This window comes from Parastagonospora nodorum (assembly GCF_000146915.1).
Source record: "Parastagonospora nodorum SN15 chromosome Unknown scaffold_32, whole genome shotgun sequence".
In the NCBI taxonomy this organism is placed as follows: Eukaryota; Fungi; Ascomycota; class Dothideomycetes; order Pleosporales; family Phaeosphaeriaceae; genus Parastagonospora; species Parastagonospora nodorum.
Genome location: NW_001884580.1, coordinates 289,020 through 313,248, shown reverse-complemented (window position 1 = coordinate 313,248; position 24,229 = coordinate 289,020). Strand labels below are relative to the sequence as shown.

At 51.1% G+C, this 24,229-nt stretch overlaps 15 protein-coding genes across 15 annotated transcripts; 6 read left to right on the top strand and 9 right to left on the bottom strand.

Annotated features, from left to right (window-relative positions):
* Positions 1 to 131: 131 nt before the first annotated feature.
* On the bottom strand, positions 132 to 694 carry SNOG_14596 (hypothetical protein; the record flags this gene model as incomplete). Its single annotated transcript, XM_001804726.1, has 2 exons — positions 132 to 236; positions 410 to 694. 2 exons carry the CDS (start codon positions 692 to 694, stop codon positions 132 to 134), a joined length of 390 nt encoding a protein of 129 aa, XP_001804778.1.
* A 1,682-nt stretch (positions 695 to 2,376) lies between these two features.
* On the top strand, positions 2,377 to 2,671 carry SNOG_14595 (hypothetical protein; the record flags this gene model as incomplete). The annotated part of the gene is made up of 2 exons (XM_001804725.1): positions 2,377 to 2,490; positions 2,540 to 2,671. 2 exons carry the CDS (start codon positions 2,377 to 2,379, stop codon positions 2,669 to 2,671), a joined length of 246 nt encoding a protein of 81 aa, XP_001804777.1.
* A 269-nt stretch (positions 2,672 to 2,940) lies between these two features.
* SNOG_14594 (hypothetical protein) lies at positions 2,941 to 4,365 on the top strand (the record flags this gene model as incomplete). Its single annotated transcript, XM_001804724.1, has 2 exons — positions 2,941 to 2,974; positions 3,182 to 4,365. 2 exons carry the CDS (start codon positions 2,941 to 2,943, stop codon positions 4,363 to 4,365), a joined length of 1,218 nt encoding a protein of 405 aa, XP_001804776.1.
* Positions 4,366 to 4,644: 279 nt separating this feature from the next.
* SNOG_14593 (hypothetical protein) lies at positions 4,645 to 5,245 on the top strand. Its single transcript, XM_001804723.1, has 2 exons — positions 4,645 to 4,878; positions 4,963 to 5,245. The coding sequence occupies exons 1-2, from the start codon at positions 4,731 to 4,733 to the stop codon at positions 5,127 to 5,129; spliced, it is 315 nt and encodes a 104-aa protein (XP_001804775.1). The 5' UTR covers positions 4,645 to 4,730; the 3' UTR covers positions 5,130 to 5,245.
* A 613-nt stretch (positions 5,246 to 5,858) lies between these two features.
* SNOG_14592 (hypothetical protein) lies at positions 5,859 to 6,106 on the bottom strand (the record flags this gene model as incomplete). The annotated part of the gene is made up of 2 exons (XM_001804722.1): positions 5,859 to 5,917; positions 5,986 to 6,106. 2 exons carry the CDS (start codon positions 6,104 to 6,106, stop codon positions 5,859 to 5,861), a joined length of 180 nt encoding a protein of 59 aa, XP_001804774.1.
* A 637-nt stretch (positions 6,107 to 6,743) lies between these two features.
* SNOG_14591 (hypothetical protein) lies at positions 6,744 to 7,592 on the top strand (the record flags this gene model as incomplete). Its single annotated transcript, XM_001804721.1, has 3 exons — positions 6,744 to 6,914; positions 6,962 to 7,004; positions 7,090 to 7,592. 3 exons carry the CDS (start codon positions 6,744 to 6,746, stop codon positions 7,590 to 7,592), a joined length of 717 nt encoding a protein of 238 aa, XP_001804773.1.
* Positions 7,593 to 8,037: 445 nt separating this feature from the next.
* Positions 8,038 to 10,647, top strand: SNOG_14590 (hypothetical protein; the record flags this gene model as incomplete). Its single annotated transcript, XM_001804720.1, has 1 exon — positions 8,038 to 10,647. One exon carries the CDS (start codon positions 8,038 to 8,040, stop codon positions 10,645 to 10,647), a length of 2,610 nt encoding a protein of 869 aa, XP_001804772.1.
* Positions 10,648 to 10,726: 79 nt separating this feature from the next.
* On the bottom strand, positions 10,727 to 11,619 carry SNOG_14589 (hypothetical protein). Its single transcript, XM_001804719.1, has 2 exons — positions 11,414 to 11,619; positions 10,727 to 11,313 (listed from the first exon to the last, which is right to left on the bottom strand). The coding sequence occupies exons 1-2, from the start codon at positions 11,529 to 11,531 to the stop codon at positions 11,072 to 11,074; spliced, it is 360 nt and encodes a 119-aa protein (XP_001804771.1). The 5' UTR covers positions 11,532 to 11,619; the 3' UTR covers positions 10,727 to 11,071.
* Positions 11,620 to 11,901: 282 nt separating this feature from the next.
* Positions 11,902 to 12,559, bottom strand: SNOG_14588 (hypothetical protein; the record flags this gene model as incomplete). Its single annotated transcript, XM_001804718.1, has 2 exons — positions 11,902 to 12,304; positions 12,368 to 12,559. 2 exons carry the CDS (start codon positions 12,557 to 12,559, stop codon positions 11,984 to 11,986), a joined length of 513 nt encoding a protein of 170 aa, XP_001804770.1. The 3' UTR covers positions 11,902 to 11,983.
* Positions 12,560 to 13,377: 818 nt separating this feature from the next.
* On the top strand, positions 13,378 to 14,593 carry SNOG_14587 (hypothetical protein; the record flags this gene model as incomplete). The annotated part of the gene is made up of 2 exons (XM_001804717.1): positions 13,378 to 13,405; positions 13,644 to 14,593. The coding sequence occupies 2 exons, from the start codon at positions 13,378 to 13,380 to the stop codon at positions 14,591 to 14,593; spliced, it is 978 nt and encodes a 325-aa protein (XP_001804769.1).
* Positions 14,594 to 14,930: 337 nt separating this feature from the next.
* Positions 14,931 to 15,442, bottom strand: SNOG_14586 (hypothetical protein; the record flags this gene model as incomplete). Its single annotated transcript, XM_001804716.1, has 2 exons — positions 14,931 to 14,967; positions 15,222 to 15,442. 2 exons carry the CDS (start codon positions 15,440 to 15,442, stop codon positions 14,931 to 14,933), a joined length of 258 nt encoding a protein of 85 aa, XP_001804768.1.
* Positions 15,443 to 15,674: 232 nt separating this feature from the next.
* SNOG_14585 (hypothetical protein) lies at positions 15,675 to 16,147 on the bottom strand. The gene has a single exon (XM_001804715.1). It carries the CDS (start codon positions 16,116 to 16,118, stop codon positions 15,726 to 15,728), a length of 393 nt encoding a protein of 130 aa, XP_001804767.1. The 5' UTR covers positions 16,119 to 16,147; the 3' UTR covers positions 15,675 to 15,725.
* A 1,231-nt stretch (positions 16,148 to 17,378) lies between these two features.
* SNOG_14584 (hypothetical protein) lies at positions 17,379 to 18,564 on the bottom strand (the record flags this gene model as incomplete). Its single annotated transcript, XM_001804714.1, has 3 exons — positions 17,379 to 17,492; positions 17,543 to 17,972; positions 18,026 to 18,564. The coding sequence occupies 3 exons, from the start codon at positions 18,562 to 18,564 to the stop codon at positions 17,379 to 17,381; spliced, it is 1,083 nt and encodes a 360-aa protein (XP_001804766.1).
* A 410-nt stretch (positions 18,565 to 18,974) lies between these two features.
* SNOG_14583 (hypothetical protein) lies at positions 18,975 to 19,825 on the bottom strand (the record flags this gene model as incomplete). Its single annotated transcript, XM_001804713.1, has 2 exons — positions 18,975 to 19,674; positions 19,740 to 19,825. The coding sequence occupies 2 exons, from the start codon at positions 19,823 to 19,825 to the stop codon at positions 18,975 to 18,977; spliced, it is 786 nt and encodes a 261-aa protein (XP_001804765.1).
* A 1,516-nt stretch (positions 19,826 to 21,341) lies between these two features.
* On the bottom strand, positions 21,342 to 22,507 carry SNOG_14582 (hypothetical protein; the record flags this gene model as incomplete). Its single annotated transcript, XM_001804712.1, has 4 exons — positions 21,342 to 21,368; positions 21,467 to 21,834; positions 21,969 to 22,059; positions 22,271 to 22,507. 4 exons carry the CDS (start codon positions 22,505 to 22,507, stop codon positions 21,342 to 21,344), a joined length of 723 nt encoding a protein of 240 aa, XP_001804764.1.
* Positions 22,508 to 24,229: the final 1,722 nt, after the last annotated feature.

The window sequence follows — 24,229 nt, the reverse complement described above, 5'->3', positions numbered from 1 at the left end:
ATTGCGTTCGGCAGCGTAAGGCGTGGTCCGGTCAGCTCTAAGACTCAGCCGCAAACTAATCCTTGGGGGTTGAGGATGATCGGCGTGTGAAGGTACCTAGGTAAGTTGTGACCCAATCATGTAGCAAGCAACTAGCTCAGCTTGTTGTTGTCGCATTTTGCGGCTGCATCGCTCCTCACCATATGCGGCATAGCGGGTGCGGCTTCAAGGTTTATGGGGGCTGATTCGACACGCGACTGAAGTCTGTCAGCCCTAACAATGAACAGGGCTAATTACATGATGCCAAACTATTTTTATCTCCTGATTACTCGATGCGAGTGCGTCTTTTATTCTGTATGAAGCATAGATATACACTTCCGAAGGCTTGGAAGACATGTCAGGGCACTCTTGAAGAAGACTGACCGCTTACTAAGGATAGTGGCTGGGATGAGCCACTCTTTGGAGAATGAACCCATGCCGACGTGAACTGTAGCCATCTAGGATGAGGCATGGGAGAGAGTTTGAACCCATTCTCGTGTGCAGCGATGGTTCTTCGTCTTCCCAAGGTGTTGAATTTAGGTAAAGTTGAAGAAGACGGATGCAATGGTGCGGAAAGCTCGAGTAGAAGGGTTGTGGTGTTTGCGCTGCCGGTAATTTGTAGTAGAGAAGATACTGGTCGAATCGAGGCAAGGTCGCTCTTAGCGTTAGGAAACATCGTCTTGATTTTGCTCGGAGCCTAGATCTTCGAGGGGGTTTCTCTCACTTGGATTCACATCTCGAAATGATGCTTGATAGTCGAGTATTGCACTCGACGACAGAAAGTATTACGAGCGCATTGTCAGTACATATGAGCCAAGGCCGGTCAATGGCACTTTCATATGTAAGTATTGTGGTAGCTCTCATGCTCTAACATATCCCCACTAGGCAGTGGCAAAATTCGTGTCCGCTCGCACATGCGCGAAGTAATCCGATAGTCTTTAGGGGCGTCCTAAGAAATTTATAAAGAAGCCTGAATATATCTAATGCTCTAAGACACCTTAACTACTCTTACAAAAAGTTTTGAATTCATCCAGGCTATCTCTTCAGCCTTGTCGTTAGGTGGAGGCGGACAGGGATTTTGCCGGGGCCTGGTGCCCCAGCGCTTGCTGAAGCTTATTGTAGATGCTCCAGCGAAATGTGTCACTGTTTCCAAAAGGCGTCTTTCATCAAAGTATCGAACTCGAGTCTTTGGTATCAATATTCCTGTTGGTGGGCGTTTCTGGTAGGGTTGGTCGGCAACGGCCGAGGAAAATTCTATACAACAACTCCTACAGAGAGGCTCTTGTCGATATCTTGGATTGTAACGCCCGAGAGGCGAACATCAGAAGTTGATAATGTACTGCCTGTTACAGCTGCGAAGCGAAATCGACAAGGAGTTTCCGTCAATCCCGTAGCCTCACGCTATTCACCGTATCAGCAGGTTTCAGATTCGACAGCGAGGCGCGGTGTATAATTTCATTTTGTCTTGTCAGTCCGAGCGGCTCGTAGGGTCCGTGAGCAGTCTGTAATATGAGGAATGACCCTGCGAGTCATCGCGCTTGACGTTTTCACGGCTTCCAAGGTTTGCCAACGCGTACACGGAACCGGCGGCCATAGCACCGGGCCTCCGCGACGATGATAGGAAAAATAGGCGATAACCTCGTGACGCGCCGGGACTACTGAAAAGCGCCGTTGACAGACTTTCCCAGCGGTGTTGTCACCAGCATCACTCCGCGAGCCTCGGTAATCGGGCAGAATACGCGGGGGCCCCTTGCCGTTCCGCCCCCACAACCACATGAAGCCATGCCAACCGAGATGACCTTCCAGTCTGATTTGTTGCAATCGGTGCCACCAACCGCTTTGCTCAAGTCCAATAACATAGTGCGTCTACAAGCTAAACTGCGAGCGTGGTCATCTCCACGTCTTAAGCTGTATTGCAGCTCAGCTCCGCGCGGACGAATCGTTGTTGTCGGTCCGAGGCAGTTGCTTTGTGACGTAAATACCGATTTTTCGTTGGCCCTTCGCCGAGTGCTCTCTACTGCGTGTGGCTGGCAGAGGTGATACGGCTTACAGTACCTACACTCAAAGCGGTCGATCATGTCAAGGTAGCAAGGATGCAGAGATCCGGATTGGGCTGCCGTACGGCATAGTTCACTAGGTATGCCGGTCTATTGTGCAATTGTACAAGGATAGTGAAATGGCCTTAAAGGAAAGGAATACCCTTACCTGGTTCACGGGAACACTTGGTCGTTCAGCTTCCGACAGTCACTGGCCATTGTTTCTGAGGCAGGAGCTGGGTAATTGTAAACACACCTTGATGTACATTGGCTGTCACTTCATACATTTACCTCGAACACCCACACATTTTCCTCCGAGATAATGATCAAGCTACTCGGAGCAGTAGCTCTGCTAGGAGCTGTGCATGCGCAAAACTCGGCACCACTACCAGAGGTTGATCTTGGCTACGAAATCTACAGAGCCGCCAGTTTCAACGTACGCCGTTTGAACTCAGTCTTGCAAGGTCCAGTCTAACACATTGCAGTCTACCGGCAACTTCTACAATTTCTCCAATATCCGCTACGCCGCGCCTCCCGTTGGCAATCTGCGATTTGCTCCTCCTCAAGCCCCCGCAGAGAACCGGTCCGCTGTGAATACTGGTTCAACGTACAGGTAAATTGCAGTGGAGCTGAGCAGGCCCACCCAGTGCTTGCTTTCGATTTTGCGCCATGTCTGATATTCGTAGGATCTGTCCGCAAGCCACCACGGGATGGAGCAACACATCGTCACTCTTTTTGGCCAGCTTACTTGGCGGACGGCCAATCAATGTGACGGCTTACGTCCCACCTGGCGCGAACCCCAGCAGCCTGGTACCAGCAGGTCCTCCGGGTCAATCGGAGGATTGTTTATTCTTGGATGTCTTTGCACCGAAAAGTGTCTACGAAAATGCCGGCAAAGGCTATGGTGCTCCAGTCCTTGGGTAAGCAGTGGCTACAAACTCTACTTAATACTCGTTCGCTAATTTTCGTACAGTAAGTTAAACTTATACCTAGAATTTAGTAATCCGCGCGGAAAGTAAGGTGGTTCAAAAGGATCACCACTGGTGTACCTTCCCCCACAACCCTCCCACCCCACCCCCCTTTTTCCCGAACACAACGCCTGCTAACTATGGCTTCTTTTTAAACAGTTTGGGTCTACGGGGGCGGCTACATTGCTGGTGACAAGGCAAATAATCCAGCTGGACTCATCGCAGCTTCAGGCAACGCGACTAATGGCGATGTCATATACGTGGCGATGAATTACCGCCTTGGCGCCATCGGCTTTTCAGCGGGCCCCTCATTCAATGCGGAGGGTGGGACATCCAACGTCGCTTTGTATGATCAAAGGTTTGCTCTGGAATGGGTACAGAAGTATATCCATCTCTTTGGAGGCGACAAGAACCGGGTCACAGTGTTTGGCGAAAGTGCTGGAGGTGGCTCAATCATGCACCAAATCACCGCGTACGGAGGCTTGAAAGGCAAAGCTCCATTCCAGCAAGCAGTACCTCAGAGCCCTGGCTGGCAACCCGTCCAGTCGAACACCCAAACCGAAAACTCATACCAGAAGCTGTTGCGCTTGACTAACAGCACTTCACTCGCTGACCTCCGAGCCCTGCCGTCCGAAGTTATCATGCGGGCAAATGCACAGCAGATTGCCTACGATACAGGTTTTGGACAGTACATCTATGGTCCCGTTGTGGACGGCCTTTTTTCTCCACTTCAACCAGGCCAACTTCTGGCCCAAGGTCGATTCGACAAAGATGTTCGGGTCATGGTTGGTCACAATGCCCAAGAAGGACCATTTTTCACGCCAGGCTACATCACATCCAACGAGGCCCTTGAGGCTCAGCTAAAATCCGCGTTTCCTGGCGCACCGCAGTCCTCGATCGATACGATCACACAGACCTTGTACCCTCCAGTCTTCGATGGTTCCTATCCGTACACTAGCCAGTATGAACGTGCTGTTCTGATCAACTCGGAAGGCATCTTTACCTGCAACACGAATTACTTGTCGACTGCGCTCGGCAACCAAACCTATTCATACCTGTTTGCTGTACCACCTGCACTCCACGGACAGGACGTCCCATACACATACTACGACGGGGGTGCAGCTCCTTCAAACGGGTTCAACCGCACAGTGGCGATTGCGCTCCAAAAGTTCATCACGAGCTTTGCAGAGCAAGGTAGACCTGAAGCAGAGGGCATTCACCAGTTCAATATGTACGGGCCTAATGCGGCTGTGCTGAAGCTCAACATATCCGGAATTGACGAGGTGCGCGACAGCAATGCGAATGCGCGCTGCAGCTGGTGGCAGAAAGCTCTTCTCTACTGAACGATATATAAGGCAAGAGACGGAGCATGGGTGATGCAATAGTAATGAACAGCATGAAAGACTTTACACGAGATCCACACATATGCAAGCGTTCTCCATTCTTGATGTCAGCCATTCAATCGAAGTGGAGCCAGCCGCGAGCCGCGCTAAACCTGAACAGACCTCACTTGGCTCATAGGTACGTCATATCTAAACATTGAGCTACGAAGCGCAGACACCTCCGCTTTCTTTAAAGTCGTTCTCCTGCACCTATTCTGCACTTCATTCCACGCCTTCAATCAATAATTGCATCTCGCTAAGACCCCACACTCGAGAAATCAACTACCTCAACAACACTCCAAACTTCACGCATTCACACCATCACCATGTTCCGTCAACAGATCACCCGCCAGGTCCGCCTGTTCAGCACCACCCCAATTGCGCGCAAGAGCCCAGTAGAGACCATCAAGGACGCCGCCAAGGCTGTCGACAAGACTATCTCTGGTGCTGCCGTCAAGGGTATCGAGACCGGTGGTATGTACATACCCTCATCTTTTACATCTGTCACATGATATGCTATGCATTGCGTCAAGACAACAAGACTGACTGCTTCCACAGAGAAAGCCGCCGAGGCCGTAAAGCAGGCTACCCCGTCGACTACTGGTGAGGCCAAGGGCCAAGCGAACGAGATTGCTGGCCAGGCAAAGGGCAAGGCGAACGAGGTTGCTGGACAAGCCAAGGGCAAGGCCGCAGAGCTCCAGGGCGAGGCCAACAAGAAGTTGTAGAGCAGCTTTCGCAAATTGAGGGAGAGGGTTTTGGGCGACGTGTACTCGATATAGGCATGAGGATGAATAGCGATCCACAGCGCCTTCATGATCCATGAGCTGGCATGAATTGAATGAGAATGATATTTCTATCAAGAATTGCGTAAATTGTGGTGACGGTTAAGTTTGCACGCCATGGTTGATGATACATGTTGTTTACTACGACGGAAAGCGACCAGGGTGTACCCAGCAGCTAATTCCGTAGTCAGGAGTTATACACGAAGCCCTGCCATCGCCATCGAAACCTAGAAATACAGTGTATAGCTCCATGTTGTTAAATGCGCCTATCGACTTTTTGTCCTAGTCGCTGACCCGCAGTATAATTCCGATACCGTGCATCGATTGTCGTCGGAGCCAATGACGATAAGGCTTTACACTCGAATCCCTTACGATCATTGATCATCGTCGTCCGGTGCACTGCTTGCAAGCCACCACAACACAGCCCTGGCCCTGGCAACTTTCGCACTGGCTTGCGTAGTTCCCGTCTCCTCTGCAGTCTCGACAAGGCCGCCACCGCTCACCCCTGCCGCTGTATGTAGTTCGACCGCGTTCACCTTCGCACCAAATGCATATTCGAAATATTTTACCCCTGCCATCGCATGTTGCGCATTCGTGTACCTTGACGTCTTTGGAGTTGCAATATCGGCATCTCATACTGGTGGTCTGGTGGGTTGAAGCGAGACAACGAGGTTAGGTATTGCGAGGGAAAGGGTATCGAAATTGCTGCATTGGAACTTGCGATCGCTGCTCTGTTATATGTTTAGAGCAGGCTGGAAACAATCTCACATAAAAGAGGCAAAGCTTGCTAAGAGCTTACTTATGCCGAGCAAAGCATTTCGTGGCGTTACGTCGGTATCAGATACCAAGACAGTGGCAGGTCGGGTGTCTGAGCTCCTAGCTAGAGAGTCTGGTGAGGTCATGTCGATTCTATGGGACATGGCTGACTGAGTGCTAGTGAGCAGTCCTACCTTCAGTCATCGTCTGGCAACCACAGGCTCTCAAGTTGCAGAAGAAGCAAGAAGTAGCCAACACAGCTAGACTGCGACAACAAGTCTAAGACAGAGAAAACAATTAGAAAAAGTTGCGAGTACTTCTAGGGAGCCTTCTAAGTTTTCTTAAGACATATATACGTAGAGTCATCTACATACAGGCCAGGAATGTCATTCTGCATATGGAACTTCAAAAGCTGTTAAATCTCACTATTTCTGCAACGTAAGAGACAGGGTGCTTGGTCGCTAAAATGCCTTGAGGTCCCAACTCATCAATCGCCATTCCGCCGCTCTCTTACCTGCCCGCCTTCTTGACGTGGATCTAAATCCAGCTGTGAGGTTGTCATGGCTTTCCACAACCTTATCCCGCTGAGTGTTTGTGTTGGGCTCTTTTACCTCGAAACTTGCTCGTTGACAAGTCTCTTACCTGCTCTCACTGAGTAGCGTGGCTCGCCTCCCTTCTATGGCGCAAATATATTCCATACCTCGTAGCTTCTTCCCTCCTTCTCCCCCCACCCACTCGAGTACTTTGTCAATTGACCTAATCTAGAGGTGTTCTCGCCCCACCCGCATTATCAGCCTCAACATGTTCAGCAGTAAATACGCCTACAACACTCCACCTGCGCCACAAGAGATGCCGACGACAGCATTTGGCATGACTGGCGTTCAGCAAAAGATGCGCGGCGTTACCCTCGAGGACGGCTTCGAGACTCCTCCGCCCGCGACATCCACTTCCTGGACCGCGGACAAGGCCAAAGTACGAAATTCCCCACCGCTCTACTTGGCACTGTCTAATTGCGATAGTTTGCACGATTCGAGTCGCTGAAGGAGATGACACTCGGCACCTGTCGGTTACTGTACGGCAGCGAACGATTCAGGTTTTACGGTAAGCTCTTGATCCCAGTACCCGGTAGCGACTGATATGAGTGCAGACATCGTGATCGGCGCCGACGAAGGCGAGACGACTTTCTGTGCTGCTCTGGTGCTCAGCAAAGACGGATCAACCAAGATTCTGCGTACCAGTTGCAGCGATTGTCCGATCAAGGCCACGCAGATCATCGTCAGCCAGCTCCACAAGGATGTGTTCCCTCTCTTGGGTTCGTCTATCAGCCAACTTGTCTCTTGCACCATGCTAACCACAGCCTCAGTCAACCTCGGCGCTGGTGCGCAGCTCCAGGGGCAACAGGGCTACACCAATGGCCTCACTGGGACGTTCGAGCTCGCAGACAACAAGAAGAATACCAAGCCGGATGGTGCCGCCGACGATACTGAAACTCTCGCTGGCAGAGGAGGGGACAGCTGGGTTCCCAATGCTCCCAGGGGACCGAAGCACAGCAGGGGTGGCTTTAAGCGGCCTCGCAGGTCCGAGAACGAAGGCCAGGTGTCAGAGCAAATGGGCGATAGCGGCATGGACGGTGGATTGAACTATGATTGAGGGTTTGGCCGACGTTTGGAAGGCAGAAAGGCCGCGAGTGGTTATCATTTGCAAGACCTAATGGCGACGCCCTGTTAATTTTACACCAGCTGGGACATACTGAAACGGGTGATGATATCGTAGATGAAAAAAAGCCGTCAGCTACGTCACAGCAGGTACTGTGGTGCTTCAAGAATTTGAAGCGCTGTGGTAGACCTTAGTTCATACTCGTAGCCATTTAGTCGTCAGGTAACTCGTCGATTGCTCCTTGCGTAAATCTGGCAGCGGCCCGATCAAGCCAAAGTGTTGATCTTCAAGTTAATACTGCACACGGGTGTTGGACGAGGTTGAGATGTCGTCTGACGCGTGAGCACGTGCGCGTTGTTAGCGCGTCGAGTACGTCATGATACTCCGCCGCCAATGCATGTATCAGCACCCACAATGTTGCGGTAGTGCATTGTCCAAGATGAACAGCCCGTCGAAGCGTCGGAAGAAGAACGATGGGTCCAGCCAACCGGTGCGCAAGCTGGAACACTTCTTCGCAAGGCAGACAGCTAAAGCCGCAGCCAAAGATGCGCCAAACAAGGCCGATGAAGATCAAGACGCGACGACGCTGACCGACGAGGAGTATGCAAGAAAGCTGCAGGAAGAATGGAATCGGGAAGATCAACAGCAGGCGCAAGCGACAGAGCCTGTGAGCTCCAATGAGCTCTATGAGGATGCAGAGAGACCGTGTGTGCGGGTGACGGCGGAAGAAGGCGCAGACACGACGACCGCAGTACAACGCGACTCATTGAAAGCAGAAGAATTGGTTGAACCCATGCCGCCGAAACAGAAGAATACCTTGACGCTCCAGTCGACCGCTACCGAAGAAGATACAATCACCGCCAACATACCATTCGATCAGAGTCCGCTCGAATTTGACCCCATCAAGTACATACCCGATCTACAAAAGCACTGGGCGGTGGATGGAGGCCTTGCGACATATGCGCTGTTGACGCGATGTTTCATACTCATAAATAGCACCACAAGTCGCATAAAGATTGTAGACACGCTCGTCAACCTTTTGCGAACCATCATCGAGGGCGACCCGGGCAGTCTGCTACCTGCGGTATGGCTTGCGACGAATGCGATATCTCCACCTTACATTGATCTTGAGCTAGGACTCGGAGGCTCAGCGATATCAAAAGCTCTCAAGAAAGTGTGTGGCTTGGACAACGCGGGCTTGAAAGTGCTGAACAATAAATACGGAGATGCAGGAGATGTCGCGTTCGAAGCAAAGAAAAAGCAGTCGTTCACGCTGCGGAAACCAAAGCCGCTCACAATCAAGGCTGTCTTCGATTCGCTGGTCAAGATTGCAAACAGTAAGGGCAATGGAAGCGTGGAGAACAAGCAGCGCATTGTCGAGAGACTGGTACAGGATGCGAGAGGCGCCGAAGAAAGTCGCTACATTGTGCGCACACTTGTGCAACACTTGCGCATAGGCGCAGTCAAGACTACGATGCTGATCGCACTGTCTCGCGCTTTCATGTTGTCAGAACCTCCAAGCGCCGACTTCGAAACGCGCGGGCAAAAAGAGCTTGCAGAGCTAAAGAAAGAAGAGCTTGCAGAAATCTACAGCCGGAACGAAGAAATCGTCAAGGCATGTTTCGCCAGGAGACCTAACTACAATGACCTCATACCTGCGTTGCTCGAGATTGGTGTTTGCGATGAACTGCTACTTCGATGCGGACTGGCCTTACATATTCCCCTGCGTCCCATGTTGGGTAGCATTACGCGCGACATGGGCGAGATGTTCACGAAGCTGCAGGGTCGCGATTTTGCATGCGAGTACAAGTACGACGGGCAAAGAGCACAGGTGCATTGTGACGAGAAGGGCAAAGTAACCATCTTCTCGCGACATCTGGAAGTCATGACAGACAAGTATCCTGACCTGGTTGCGCTGGTACCACAAATACGAGGAGAGGGCGTGTCGAGCTTCATTCTTGAGGGCGAGGTGGTCGCCATTGATCGCAACAGCGGAGAGCTTAAGACATTTCAGACTCTTGCGAATCGTGCAAGGAAGGATGTTGCAATTGGTGCCGTCACTATTGATGTGTGCCTTTTTGCCTTTGACCTCATGTACCTGAACGGCGAAGAACTGCTAAATCGTCCATTCCGAGAAAGAAGAAGCCTACTCAAGAGTCTGTTTGTCGAGATACCACACACATTCACGTGGGTGAAGTGCCTCGATGCCACATCTGCCGACGTGGACGCGGTGCAGGCATTCTTCCAAAGCGCGCTCGACATCAAATGCGAAGGCATTATGGTCAAAGTCCTCGACAACCTTCCCAACCCAGACCTCCTCGACAACACAAATGACTTGAATGACAAGACACCCTCTTTACCACCCACACCTAAAAAGAAGAAATCCACAAAGTCCAAGTCGAAAGCGAAATCGACCGATGACGGCGACAAGGACGAAGCAAAATCCCACGGCCGCCGGAAAGCCCTGCTCTCCACCTACGAACCTGACAAGCGCCTCGACTCCTGGCTGAAAGTAAAGAAAGACTACAGTACAACCTCGGAAACGCTCGACCTCATCCCCGTCGGCGCATTTCATGGATCTGGGCGCAAAGCGGCATGGTGGTCTCCCATCCTGCTCGCCATCCGCAATGCCGAAACTGGCCAGCTCGAAGCAGTTACAAAGTGCATGTCTGGCTTCACCGACGCCTTCTACAAAGCGAATCGCGCAAAATACGACAAGGACGACCCGGATTGTACAACTGTGCTAGCGAGTAAGCCGCGTTACGTGGAGTACAATGGCGGCGCGGGCACGCCCGATGTGTGGTTTGAGCCGCAGGAGGTGTGGGAAGTGGCGTTTGCGGACCTGACGCTGAGTCCGACGTATACTGCGGCGATTGGGCTAGTGAGTGAGGAGAGGGGGTTGAGTACGAGGTTTCCCAGGTTCTTGAAGGTTAGAGAGGATAAGGGAATTGATGAAGCGACCGAGGCGCAGGAGCTGGCCGACTTGTATAGGAAGCAGGAGGCTAAGGCGCCGAGGAAGGAGGGCGATGGGGAGGAGGAGGGGGATTGAATACGAATACCCTGCAACTTTAAAGCTGGCAGTAAGAAAGCACATGACGTTAATTGCAAGCACTTTGCGGTCGGAGTCGCGGCATTCATCTCCATTAATTGAGCTATAAGTGATGACCTCAGTCGAGCAGGCCCATCATCTACGATGGACACCGCGTTCTACGACACCCTCGGCACGCATCGATTCGAAGGTGCCGACCTATCCGTTCCAGTAACTTCATCCAAAGGACCGACGTAAGGAAACATTCGTAACCACTCGTCGTGGGTATCTGCAGGCATCGCGCCTCATTCCAGCCTCGTCTCGCAAGGTCACATGCGACCTCGATTTCGGCCCCCAAAAGCGCTCGAGCGGGGTACCTGGGAAGACGTGGGCGGCGCAGTTCGAGCTGTACTGCTTGGGCGACAGGCGATGCTGCGCAATACGCCTAGAAACCGTGGACCTTGATGGTCTTGCCGTCAAGACCAAGGCCCTCCTTCTTGTCCGTCATGAAATCCTGCACATCCTTGCGCTGGTCCCCCTGGAGCTGGATCACCTCTCCCATCTCCGAGTCGGCGACGACGGTGCCATTGCAGGCGAACTTCTTCTTGATGACTTTGAGAATCTTCTTCTGGTCGAATTTCTTGGGCAGGCCTTGGACCGTGGTCAGGGTCTTGCGACCATTGCGCTCTGCGTTGACGTCAGCCTTGCGCGGAGTCATGGTGTAGTGTGGAAAGAGAAAGCGCGCACGTCGCACGATTTGCGATGCCGGGTCAAGGGGTAGACTTACGCTGAATACGGATGTGAATGTAGTTCTGCTGGTTCCCAACCTTTGCTTCTCCACCAGCGTCATCGGCCTCCGCAAAGGGGTCGAAGGACTTGAGGTTTTGGATGTCTACCGTGGTCATATGATCGACTAGAGCGCTCTGCTGCTTTCTGGGCAAGGTGGGGTGTTTGGGTTGTAAGTGAGTGGAGATTTGCAGTGTGTTGAGACAGGCGTGAGAGGTGGTGGGAGCGAGTTGGTGGAGTGGCGAGCCAGCCCGCTAAAGAGCCCCGCTCGGCGGGAACAATCTAGCGCCGTGGCTCGCTCGGCTGACTCCGAATGTCCAGTCGAGGCGGCCACTACCACCTTTCACCGCTTGCCTCGTTTTGTCACATGATGGGCTATGTTGGACCTTGGGAACTCTATGTTTCTGTCTGAAAGGAATCATGGAATCGCACAACATCATCACGGACATTCGTCGCTAACATTGTCGTTCGACCTCGCTGCCAAAACTCGCTCTCACACACGGCTCCATCTCTTTTCATATGTGAGCGAGGCTAGCTTCCACGCTTCGCGCCTCCTCTTACTCGACGTCGATTATAGTTCCGCAAGATCTGCGTACGTGCAAGGTCCCAAATGCAGGACGCTGTGCGCAGGCGGCTTGTTGCCCGCGACTGGAAATTGAGCGATAACCGTTCGTTCAGTACCTGGGAACGTTGTTACGTGCCCTTGAGCAGCAAACTCTATGAGGTCTGCTGCAATGAGCCAGCCGTGGCGGCCGCCCTGAATCCAGACCTCGTTCAGATAGGACGGCAAGCCTGAGTGCGGCGTTGTAATGTGTGCCAGCCCAGCCATTATCAGTGAGTATCTGGAGACATGACTCAACAATTGTACAATGACGATCAAAACATTTGATACCTACTGCACTTTAGGCGCATTGGTAAGTAATCCCGTTGTAGCGTTCGGCGGCAAGATCCCTACCAAAGCCTGGTCGAAGTCCCCGAGATCGAAGTTCACAGCACCGCGACCAGGTTTGGGGGATGCATGTAGCTGCCAACATTCAAGGCGTGAGGCGTTGTTGGCGGCAGAGATGGCAGTAATGTTGAAGGCGATTGCCTGGCTTGCAACTCCATTTGCAAAGACAAGCACGGTATTCATCAACGAAAGTTGCATCGTGTTGGTTGAAGATATGTCTTTCAAAGCGTGAGGGGAAAAAAAAATTAAGTTGTATTTTCATTGGGGTGAATCTTGGTGATGAAGATATTGTCACACATGCTGACGTGAGACCTAGCCTTATCGACTAGTGATGGATTGCGAAGTCGCAGGTACTTCATGCCGACGAGCACCGTGGACCCAGATGAAGTATCCTCTACAACACAGGCGCATACAATCGCTAGTATAGTTTTCGCAGCATTCTCCGGTGGCCCTGACTTGATCAAACTGCCATCTAATGTTCAGCTCGTCTTATGGAAGACAAACTAGAAGGGCCGGGATTCTACTAATCAGTCGTAGCCTTCCACAATCGTCGACACTGCCTATTGTCTCTTATTGCCCGTCTAGTCGACTTCATTAGGCAAATTGCAGGTCACGTTCATATCACACCGAAACTACGAGCTGTATCATCTCATAAAACACGATTGCAGCTAGATCTTGCTACATGCGGTCAAGAGATGTCCTCGGTTTTGACCACTCTGCTGTCTAATGGTATGTTGTGCTGATTTAGGTCGGGTGTACCTCATTCCCTGCAAAGCCTGTTTCAGCCTTGCAATTCAAATCGCGGCACTGCGCTTACAGGCTACACGTTCCCTGCTATCAACGTCACAAGGAAAAGCGGGGTAGTGATGCTTATGTGCTGCTGCTGCTTGCCTACTGACCCAGTCGGGTACCCAAGAGCTCCTCTCAATTGCTGCACGCACAAGTCGTCCTAGTGCTTATGCCTCTGAGTGGTGGATATCAACAGGAGACCGAAAGTCCCTTCGTGACGTTCCGTCATGGGTTCCGTTCTTGGGATCGTGGACAGTATGTTCTTTCTCTTTTCATACATGACATGATTGTATAATAAGATACCAATTATGGCCAGTATCGGGTCAACAAACTTCTTGTGTCTCAGACTAGCTCTGGGTTTAATGCCAGTCGAAGGCCTGAGCACAGCCCTAAAATTTCCCATGATGGGAGAGCCCTGCATCTGGAAACCGAAACATTCGATGAAATAGAGTGCTTCATTATGGAGGACAACTTCGAAGCTTTTATACCTCAGCAATTACGAACCCGTTGGTTATAGCATTGACGAACGCATGCGTCCTTGCGAAAAGACTTCACGAATTGGAAGTGGATCATTATCCTAGCAGTCCCATCGATGCCCTAAGCCGTGTTCTTCTAAGTGGACAGGAACAACGTTCCCCCGAGATACTTCAGTACGCTTCGACATGGCTTTGCCATTCCCTCGCATGTTCTGTGTTCAAAGCATTGGAACAGGGGCGCCGAAGCCAATACGAGGGCAGTCATTCGCGTTCTGACCATCTCGATTGCACCAGTGAAGAATTTGCGGACTTGTCAATCAACCATCATAAGCAAGAATCCAAGGGCATCGATGAGTTGCTCGCTCTATTTGAGGAAATTCAGGTCACACTTCCAAATGAGTCATGGCCACAATGGGCTAAACATCCGCGGAAGTTCGACTTGAGAATACATGTAGAATATTTGAAAAAGCTGGCTCGTTTAGGACGGCAAGGTATCGAGAGAGAGAACGCAATCGCCTATTCCCTCCCACCTGCGAGACAAACATCTTTCCTACAATTTCTCGGGACAGAAATGCAGAGCTTAATGGGCCTGCCTGTGACTCTTACCCAGTTCTTCAAACAGGCACTTCAAGCTCTAGAGAGGGAAGTCGTCTGGCCTGAATACCCACTAAAGACGAAATCAATGCTGCAACCAGCCCTGTTCCAACCCGAAAATCAAGAACTCTACACGCAATTCACCATCATGGTCAAGTCGGAACTTGCGTGGCGAAAGGATTTTGTTACAAGTATGGGATTCTTTGGTCATGGCCCGAAATGGCTTATGGGTAGAGAAACAGTGATGCTAGTATGTGGTGCAAATGTACCATACGTCTTCACGCCGCTAGAAGTGGACCAGAGAGCCCAGGCAAATGAAATCAGGGCCGAACTAGATGCGAACGATGAGAAGTACTATGAAACAAGAAATTAACTGCAGGCAATGAAGAAGCTGTCACTTCTGAGGCCAATCGATGCTCTGTGGCGTGATCGCCGACGAGGAAAATTGAGAAGACTTGACAAAGAGAGACAAGAACTCCAAGAAGGACTCCATCGGATATCGAACGCAAGACAAAGCTATGATACCTGGGTGCTCAATGGCGAGGTGTATGTTGAAGGGATCATGTATGGTGAGGCTGTGAGAAGTCGTGATAAAAGAAAGATAGTCACCATTGTGTAGGGTGGATACTATCGGACATGTTGGTCAGCTTGGCCAAAAGAATAGTTAATGCTTCGACTCCACAAAGGGTCGACAAATCATTTTCTGAATTTCAATTTGCTTCTGGGTTGTTTGGTTGCTCAAATTTACTGTGTAAGGTGAGCGCAAAGTAATTCAGCGGGGGTCGTCGTTGCCCAGGTGTACTTCACGGCACGTTTTTTAACGCCATGTTGTCTGCCCTCGATCCTTTACAGGTACAAAAAGCTATTTATCGAATTTCAAAAAAATACACACCCAGAGTTATACATTCGCAAGAGTGCGCCATGGAAAAGCAGCTGTTGGCAAAGGTCGTTACTCGTAGATGTCGTGGAAATTATTTCGACATCAACAGCTCGGCCCTAACTGATCCAATCTGCTCGATTCGTTCTCCTTCATTACCTCCTTGACCTCCTGCTCTTCTCTTGCTTTGGGCTCCTTCTCTGCCTTGTCAATTTCCCCCTGGCTTGCTTTTACCATATCTTTCTCATTTACAGCTGCAACGACTTCCGCTTGACCCTCTGTTGGCTTAGGGCGTAGATAATACCAACGCTCGATAAAGTCAGTGTAATCGTCACCTTTCGTCATTTTAGTGAGAGAATGTGTGATACGATCAAGTGGACAGTTGTGTTGTTGGTAGAGTCTTTCTAGTAAGGTGGGTAATGTTTAAGCATGATCCAGTCGTGAGTCACTACACTTCACATGCTCATAGGGCGTACCGGAAGTCACTCTAAGCATCACAATACGTGATGAGTCTTCTTCCGATGAAAACACAGCTACCACTCACTGAATGACAGCCATTACAGCACATCAATCACTTGCATTGCAGAATTCATTGTGATTCGGAAAGCCGTGACGCTGATCTAGTCATCTAGAACACTGTACCATCACTCTCAATAATGATCGGGCTCGACTTCGTCTCCGGCCTCTTCTTCGCCGCCACCTCTCTCCCAGATTTCCACGTTCCCGCCTCGAGCAACTGTGCCATGGAAAGTTTTACGCCATCCATTTTGTCAAGCACGATGGCATACAGCTTGTCTACCAGTACAAGCGTCATGGCGCGCCACTCCACGATAACGTCATCGCCAGCTTTGTACATTGGTAGATCGCCACCAGATGCCTTGAGACCTTTGTTGAGCGATTCGGGTTTGAGTGTCAGCACGCCCATATCAACGAAGAGGCCGCCGTTGCGGTATTCTGGTAGCGCGGTGAGTGAATCGGTGCCGGTCCATTGTAGGCCAAGGATGCGTTGGAATGGGACCATGAGGGAGTAGGCCAGCCATTGGGTGAGTTTGTGGAAAGGTTGGATATTGCTACTTTGGCTTGTGCTCGCTGTGCTACTTTGTTTCTCCAAAGTAGTCAGTGGCCACGCATCGCCGATTGATTGACCATTGACGACTGTCCGATCTTTGGGCCACACGGGTATGAGTAGGGTTTGTAGTGTATCCCAGAATTTTGATATTTCGAGTGTCGAACCGTCTTTCGACGTGTTCTTCATGTAGTCTGTCGTTCAGGTGAGCAAGTATGACTGATATCGAACAGGTGTACGGACCAACGACATTTCCCGGTCGACCCTCAGGACCAAAGACCTCAGATTGAGCAAGCAAAGACTTGCCAAGTCCTCTCAGTAGATTTACACGAGACTCTAGGCCTAGTATTGGATTGCTATCGGATACTTGGAATCCTTCGGCGAGTGCAGAGGTTGTCAGCTGCTCCAGACCTTGTCCTAAGATAATTATATCAGCCATTGAACAAGTAGTGACGCCAATACACGCTTACCATCCACGACTGGTACATCCCCATTCTTCTTTGAAGAGAATGCGAGACTTTTGAACATGTAAAGACTGGCAACAGCAATCCCCTCACTGCGTTCATACTCTTTACCCGTCCCCGGCTCCACATATCGCCAATGATCACCCGCACCTGCGTCAAGTAGCACGGAAACAAAGAATAGATCAATCGAGCGACGCGTGATTTCCACATCGTCGCAACCCTCCTTTTTCCATTGCTCTAACAGATCAACAATGCGGGGTACGTTACCGACCTCGAAGTGCTGCCACCGCCCGTGCGGTGGAATGGTGTCAAACTTGTTGGGACCAAAGTCACGCTGTTGAAGTTCATCAGCCTTGCACATCCAATACCATCGAATGAACAAACCTTGATAACCCCGATCACAAAATCCGCAACCTCTCCCAGTCGTTCTTCATGAACATCGAAATGGCTCAACTTCCCCGCCTCTGCCGCTTCACCCACGATCTTCGCTCGGTCCCGCACAGCACCGAGCGAAAGGAGGTATTTGACTTCAGAATCCATAGTCACAAGATTGTACAAGAAGGAAGATGGAGATTGAATGTATGAGATTCTATGAAGCTATGAAGCTATGGGTTAACCAAGTGGGGCAAGAATTCGAGGCACCTGATGCTTCGGTACTCGCCTATCATGATAAGCACCAAATCAGGCTAGCGTCATGTAACGCGTGGCAGCGTGCTACGTGTCTTTCTATCCGCTTCCTCTGCAGATGGTTCTACTCTTCATGATAGATGGCTGCACCTGCCTTCGGCATCGCGGGCTTGAACAGCACACTCCGGCCTGCGACAAGACTCATCGCGAGGTCGACCATGAAGTCGGGTGGGAAGGTCTGGTCTTGCATCGATGCGTTCGTTGTCCATTGAGGCGTAGATGTCGTACCATCAACTTGCGCGCTGGGCATGATCCTTTGGTGCCGCCATAGAGGATGGAGATATGGTCGGCAGACGGTAGATCCGTGCCTTCGTGAGCCTTCGCGAACAGCGCGTCAACGGCGGCGTTCTTCGCGATCTTATCCTGAAGTTCGGTGCCGAGCACGTAAAGTTTAACAAGCAGACTGTACTCGTTGGGTGAGTCGCTGTTGTCAACATCGGGCTTGGTTGGGAGACGACTGAAGTAGATGTGCTGGATGTACAAGGCCAGGGCTTGAGGGTCGGTGGTATCAAGAGTAATGTTCTTAAGGTCAGGATCCTCGCGTAGCATGATCTTGATGTGGACAGAACGGTTCATGACGAGGGACTTGTGGACAGCAAATGTTTTCTGGCCACAGTGTTTCTTATCGGCGGTGATGGCAATGGTGTCGAAGCCTAGGCTGCTATATCGTTAGCCAACTAGCACCGCAATCAGTGCTGAAGATGAGCTTACTCGACTGCCTCATGAGCATAGACGCGGATCGCTGGCACTTTACAACTTGGATTTCTCTGTTCAAACAGTCCACCAAAGGTGTTTGCCGGATGGGTCCGCTCGTGGCTGATGGTGCCAGCGAACAATGGGGTAGGACGCCCGAGTCTGCCGAATATATCCTCTGGGACGTTAGACGGCTGCTCACGGATCTTCTCTTGTGGAGCACCAGGACCTCCGAACAGCTCAACTGAAAGTTTCCCAGTTTTGTCGACCAGTGCAGATGTAGGTGCCGCGAACGCTCCACCGCCAAACGGGCCCGTCATGTTGGCCTTGGAGTGGCGGACTCCTCCAGGTCCAAACGTGGGATACTCGCTCTTCGTTTGACTTACGCCGAGACCAAAGAGAGGCTTGTCGTTGTTTGCGCGGGTTCTAGGTTGATTGGTCTGCTGCGATGGTGCCGACAATGTGCCTCCGAGGACTTTAGGCGCGTTGATTGCGCGCATGGCATCGACACCAAACCAGGAAGGATCTCTGCCGGAAGTGTTAGAAGTTTTGCTCATGTTTGAGACTACTGCTATCGACCAAATTGACACCGCTGTTTTGCAGTGGATGAGGGGAGGTGAGCGCGAAGCAAAGCATGCGGAATGGGATTTCTTTTGCCGCTAGTACTGCGCCTTTTCACTCCTTGGCGCCGGAGACTCGGAGAAGAGAAAATCTGTGAGGGGTAAACAGACTCTATTGTTTCTATCGAACGCTCAGACAGAGCTTATATAGTTTGAGGGAAAACAGCACCGCTGGGAGACGGACAAGTTGATTGGAAACATAGTTGGCATCTCAATATGAGAACCTTGCCTGCACTTTAAAGTGTGACTATTAGATTTTGTGCGTCTCCTACAGCGAGGAAACATAACTTTGGCCTGCTCACACATGCACGCTTCCATGGAAGCCGAGAATTACTGCTACTCTTCAGTCATCTCCATATTGCTAATCGAATTATAATACCGCACTGAAGCCCTCCTCGCAATATGTTTTCCACCGCTATGCGGAACCTTGTGCAGCTAGGTTCTTTCTTGCGTCTTGACTTCCTTGTATGACGATACATCCCCACTCGCGAGAGGATTGTCAGGCTTGGTTCAAGAGCTAGCTCACGAAGGAAATCACTCGGTGACTCCTCTTCGTCTCTCGTCAACCAGGCCGCGTTCGCCTGGTACGTGTATATGTCAACCAGTAGCTTCCGCATTGGTGACCATGGTGCGGTTCCAGCATAGATGAGACTTATGACTCCAAGGTTAGGCCCATAGGTCTTACCATTGTAACGCGAGAGTTGGGAGCTGTGAGCCATAGCCTTTACGACAGCATCCTTAGTATCGGTGTCTTGGATCTTCTCAGCAAACACGTAGAGCTTGGCAAGTTCGATTTTCTCCTCCCTGCCAACGTACTGGTCGGGTACTGGACTCGGCTTGACCGCGAGCGTATTTGTGTATAGGTGGTGAACATAATTCTCGAAGGTTTGCGGATCGTCCTCGGGCAAATTGACGTGACGGGATTTTGCTTCCGTCCAGTTACCGGACAGAGCCTTGAAGAACGCAGATCTTGCCATAATCAGAGACTCGTGTACGTCGAAAGTCTGTTGCTCATCTCCATCGCCTACTGTTACTTTGACAGATCCCCTGTAGCTGTGAATGGTCAATTAGCCAAAACCATCTTGCAATCAGGTGCCGGGATGGGATCTTACCTCGCGACATTTTTCCTGGGCCTGCACATGTCGTTCATGGTAATCTCAGGGGCGACAGAAGTTGGTGATGTGGGCATGTAAACCATTGATTGTATGAAGAAGTCACGGTTTACTCAGTCCGCACGTGCACACACACACACACACGCAAGCCATTTCCTCTTTCACCTGTCGCAAAAGACTAGTTTAAGCACTACTCATTAGCTATATACATTAATCATTACATACGTCTCATCTAACCTCGTCGCTGATCTCTCACCAGTAATCAGATAGCCTCACCCACACCATACACCTCAGCCTCACCTCGATTTCCCTCGTCAACCGACATCGACCGCTCAAACCCAAACGGGTCCCCAAAAGGCTGCGGCATACCAATACTATCCTTCCGCATCTTACGCGCCTCCACGTCCCTCTCCCTCGTCCTCGGCAGCCGGATGGCCGTACGGTTACTACCCCCACTCACATTGCGCGAGTGCGGCGGAGTTTTCGGTGGTGCGTCTTCGCGTTTCCTTGAGAAGCTAAGCTTGCGTGTTTGTGGTACAGGTACTGGCTTTGTTGACGCAAGGCTGAATGATGGTTCTAGCATGGACGTATCAGTAGGTGAAATGGGTGACGAGACTGACGTGGACGACGCCATTGTACCGCCAACACCTACGCGTGAAGTCGCGGGGTTGATTTTCAGAGGTGCGTTCCTGGTGATGGAGCATGGCGTGGGCTGCATGGTGATTGCGGGCGCAACGAAGGCAGGGTTGTGCGGCGAGCCTATGCCGATGACGAAGGGTATACTGGAATTCAATGCTGCGCTGAGTTTGCGCTCTTGAGAAGTGCCAACTGGTTCTGGTGTGATTGCCATAGCTGAGCTGGCAGATCCTGCTCGAGGGCGAAGCGCGGCGTGCGATGATGGTGACGGCGACCTTGCAATACCATCTTGGGTTTCTAGCGCTGTGTGAGGTGGTGCGATACGAACGGTCGACGCGTTCGAGTTCCTTCGTGATAGTGAGGCCTGCGCAGCGGTCGCAGGCAAGGGCGAAATTGGAGCCTCGGTGGGACCGTCTGCCTGAGAGTGAGAGGGACGGAAGATGGCAGTCCGCCTAAACCTTGGAGACTCAAAAAGACTGTTTTGAGGACGAGGCGGTCGATCAGGTGTGACTCTGCCTCTGTTCGACTCGGATAATGATGCAGATCGACTCAATTGTACAGGCAGCCCCGCTGCTGGATATGATGGGACGGTCGATTCGCTCATGCTGCGCTTATGTTTTTGAGGTGTGGCCGCAGCACCAAGGGGGAAACTTGTAAGCAGTTCGCCAAATTTAATTCGAAGGCGCGTTGGCGACTGAAATTAGACATTAGAATATAGTGATGGTTTTGAAAACCATGGGCGCACGTACTGTAGGGTTCATTTGCCCTAGCGATACCCCAAAATCGATTGGATCGGCCCTGCCGGTGTTTCCACGGTCGACCTTCCGCGTCGGTGTTTGGGGCGTCTTTGGAGTTTGCAAATCTCTATGTGAAGGGACTCGCTTGCCAGTAGATTTCACTTCGCTCCCCCCATAGGACGATTTGGAAGCGGACACTGGCTCCGATGGTGGCGGGGTGATCGGGCGACTAATCGGATGTGCCTTGTACGAAGGCCTGGATGTGGCACGCGGATCGGAGCTGGTAAGTTCAGGCGTTGGAGCTGGAGTCGCTGCTGGTCTCAAAGATGAAGTGTCAGAATCAAGATCGCTAGCCCTGCTTGCGAAGCTGCTTAGCTGGGCGGTGACCTTCTTGAGTTTCCTGATGTCACCCTTGTAGCCCCTGATATCGAGCTTATAGTAGATGATCTCTCGAACATAGAAGTCAATCTCTTGACGTAGATCGGCCACTCGTGCCTCAATGGGATCCAAGGTTCGATGTTCTATGGCCATTAGCTTCTCCTTCTTGAGGCGCTCTTGTAACTGCTCGATCCACCGGTCAATGTCTTCTCTTTTGGTGAGCTTACTGAGCTCAGGAAGCGGATTGTCGCTAGTGGCAGCATGTAGCGTCATAGTGGCGTGCCTCCGAATCTGAGCTTGTAGTAGCAGCTTGTGGTACTCCAATTGCCGCTCGAGTGCACGAACTGATCTATCTTTTTCGCTAATTATTGCTTCGCGATCTAGGATGGCAGCTCTCAGTTGTTCTATATGTTCGTCGGTTCGGCGTGTCTTCTTGAGAAGCTGGTTTTGTATTTCCACCTGGAGATTTAAAGCGCGCTGTTCCCGTTCAATCTGATCGTGACTTTGCTGTAGCTCTTCTCTTGATCTTTCCAGATCTTGAACTTCTGCATCCTTCTGTCGAACTTGATCTTGAAGTCTTTCGATATGTGCGACGAATGTTGCAAGGGTTGAAAGCTCCTGGGATTCCTTCTCGGGACTTATTGGTGAACCGGATGAAAATATTGTGCTCGTACTCATGTGCGGACCTTGCGCAGTCTGATCAAGTGTTAGTTTCAGGCATCGGTTGTGAGCACGGATTCCAATGGAGTGCGCGCAAAATTGGAGGGTTGAATAGCTTACCTTGTCTTGCTCGTGGTCGGTTGCTGGCGGTAGATCGAGGCTCGGATGTCGAAAGTCAAAAGGCGACTTTTGTGCTTGAATGATAAACAGCTGCTCCTGGGCGTCCAGTCTCTCCATGTTGGCGATTTCCAGGCGGTCTTCGAGGTGATCAATCGTATTCTGAAGTGCCTGTACGTTCTTCGCGGCCTTGCGTGCCTCCCCTGCCTTCTCTTCCCATTCATCGCGACTTTTGCTCATCTCGTCCAGTGATACTTTAAGGACCCGCTCGCTCGACCTCGACTCGTTTAATTTCGCCATCAAGGACTCGATCTGTTTCTGAAGTGCAACATTGTTTTGTTTGTATTGGTTGAGTTCAGGTAGAAGATTGCGACTTGCGGTCTCGGGGCGTCGTGTAGAGCTTAATTTACGTTTGAGATTTTCCATGTCTGGGCTGTTTGTCACACGATGGGTCGGGCGTTGTTGCTCTTCGTAAGCCGTCTGGAATGACTCGTTCGGACTGGCTGCGCCGATTTCTGCTGCCTGTGGTGCGCTTTCGCTACCGTGTGCTTGCGTCTCGGTGGTGTCAATGAGGAATAGGAGATTGTTGCTCGAGGCTGGTGTCTGTCAGTCCGTGTTTGTGTTGACGGTTACATGCGTACAACGCCAACGTGCAGCACGCATCAAACTAGCGAATGAGCGCCTGCCGTACGACGCTGTGGAGAACCTTCCGTGAAGATAGATAGGCAGTTGTGTTACATACCGTGACGCAAACTGGGTTGTCGCGCTAGTTGTTCTTCCAGCGCTCTTACGTTATTCTTCAAAGACGTCACTTCCGACGAGTGGCTGTCGGTCAGACTCTCAATGTAGGACTCATGTGAAGCTCCCAGATTTGCAGATTGCGTTTGAAATGTTGAAGTGTAATTATGCTGTGTCGCAACAGTGCGTTGCAGCTCTTCTAACTGTTTGCTGCGCGTGGTTGAAGGAGTGGGTGTCGATGCTGGTTCAAGCTGTGTATTATTAGTATCTCTTCCAGGTACACCATGACTTGAAAAGCTGGAACACGAAAAAAGGGCTAGCGATATACATTTTGCCTCATATGAAGTTCGCACAACTCGGACTTCGCAACCCCGCACGGTACAGCGCTGAGACAGCCAAAGCTGCTGAACGGGCAAGGTTGCGCCACCCCATGCTAAGCCGGACAACAGCTAGGAATGGGGTATATTTCCACGGGAAATAGTCCAAGTCATCTAACTCAGGCATGATACGTCTTATCAGAGTGGAAGTTGGAGGGAAAACGAAAAGTTCTGAAACTGTTTCGTTATGCAAAGCATCCCGTTTGACGAATAAACACACAAGATCGTACAAACAAAATAGACTCACCTCCGATCGGCGTCTTTCTTGTTGTTCATTATCCCAAGTTTGTCCCTCCAAGATGAAAGGTGACGGTTGTAACGTTTTGCCAGTGCCGACCCGTGTTCTGGCGAAGGGGTTGGTGCCACGCCCTGATTCTGGGAGCGAAACATCCGTAGATACGGATGAGGCCACAAGCTCGGATCTTGAACGTCGATGGGACGTTGTCTCGCTTACTGACCTGTTGTGTTGTATTCTTAGAGGTTTAGGCTGGGACATCAAGCTTGGACTTAACGCCTTCTCGCTGTGAGCCGATCGCATCTCGCTCCGTGGTGTAAAGCTAGGAACATTCGTGTCATGAAGAGGCTCAGGAAATAGTTTCAGCAACGCGGAAAATTCCTCCGCATCCTCGAAGTCAGACAGAACAGAAAGCGTGCTTCGTCGAATGTTCTGGTAATTAGGGCAACCAATTGAAGTGGTCTCCAGGACTACATCAGATGGAAATCCTTGATTCTCCTGTAGTATAGATCCGGGCAGCTCAGCCGGCAGGTCTGCGATTGTTGGTAATGAAATGGAACGTGGCCGACCAGGGAGAGGTTTATGTACGGAAGCTGGTCTAAGGTCCGTTGC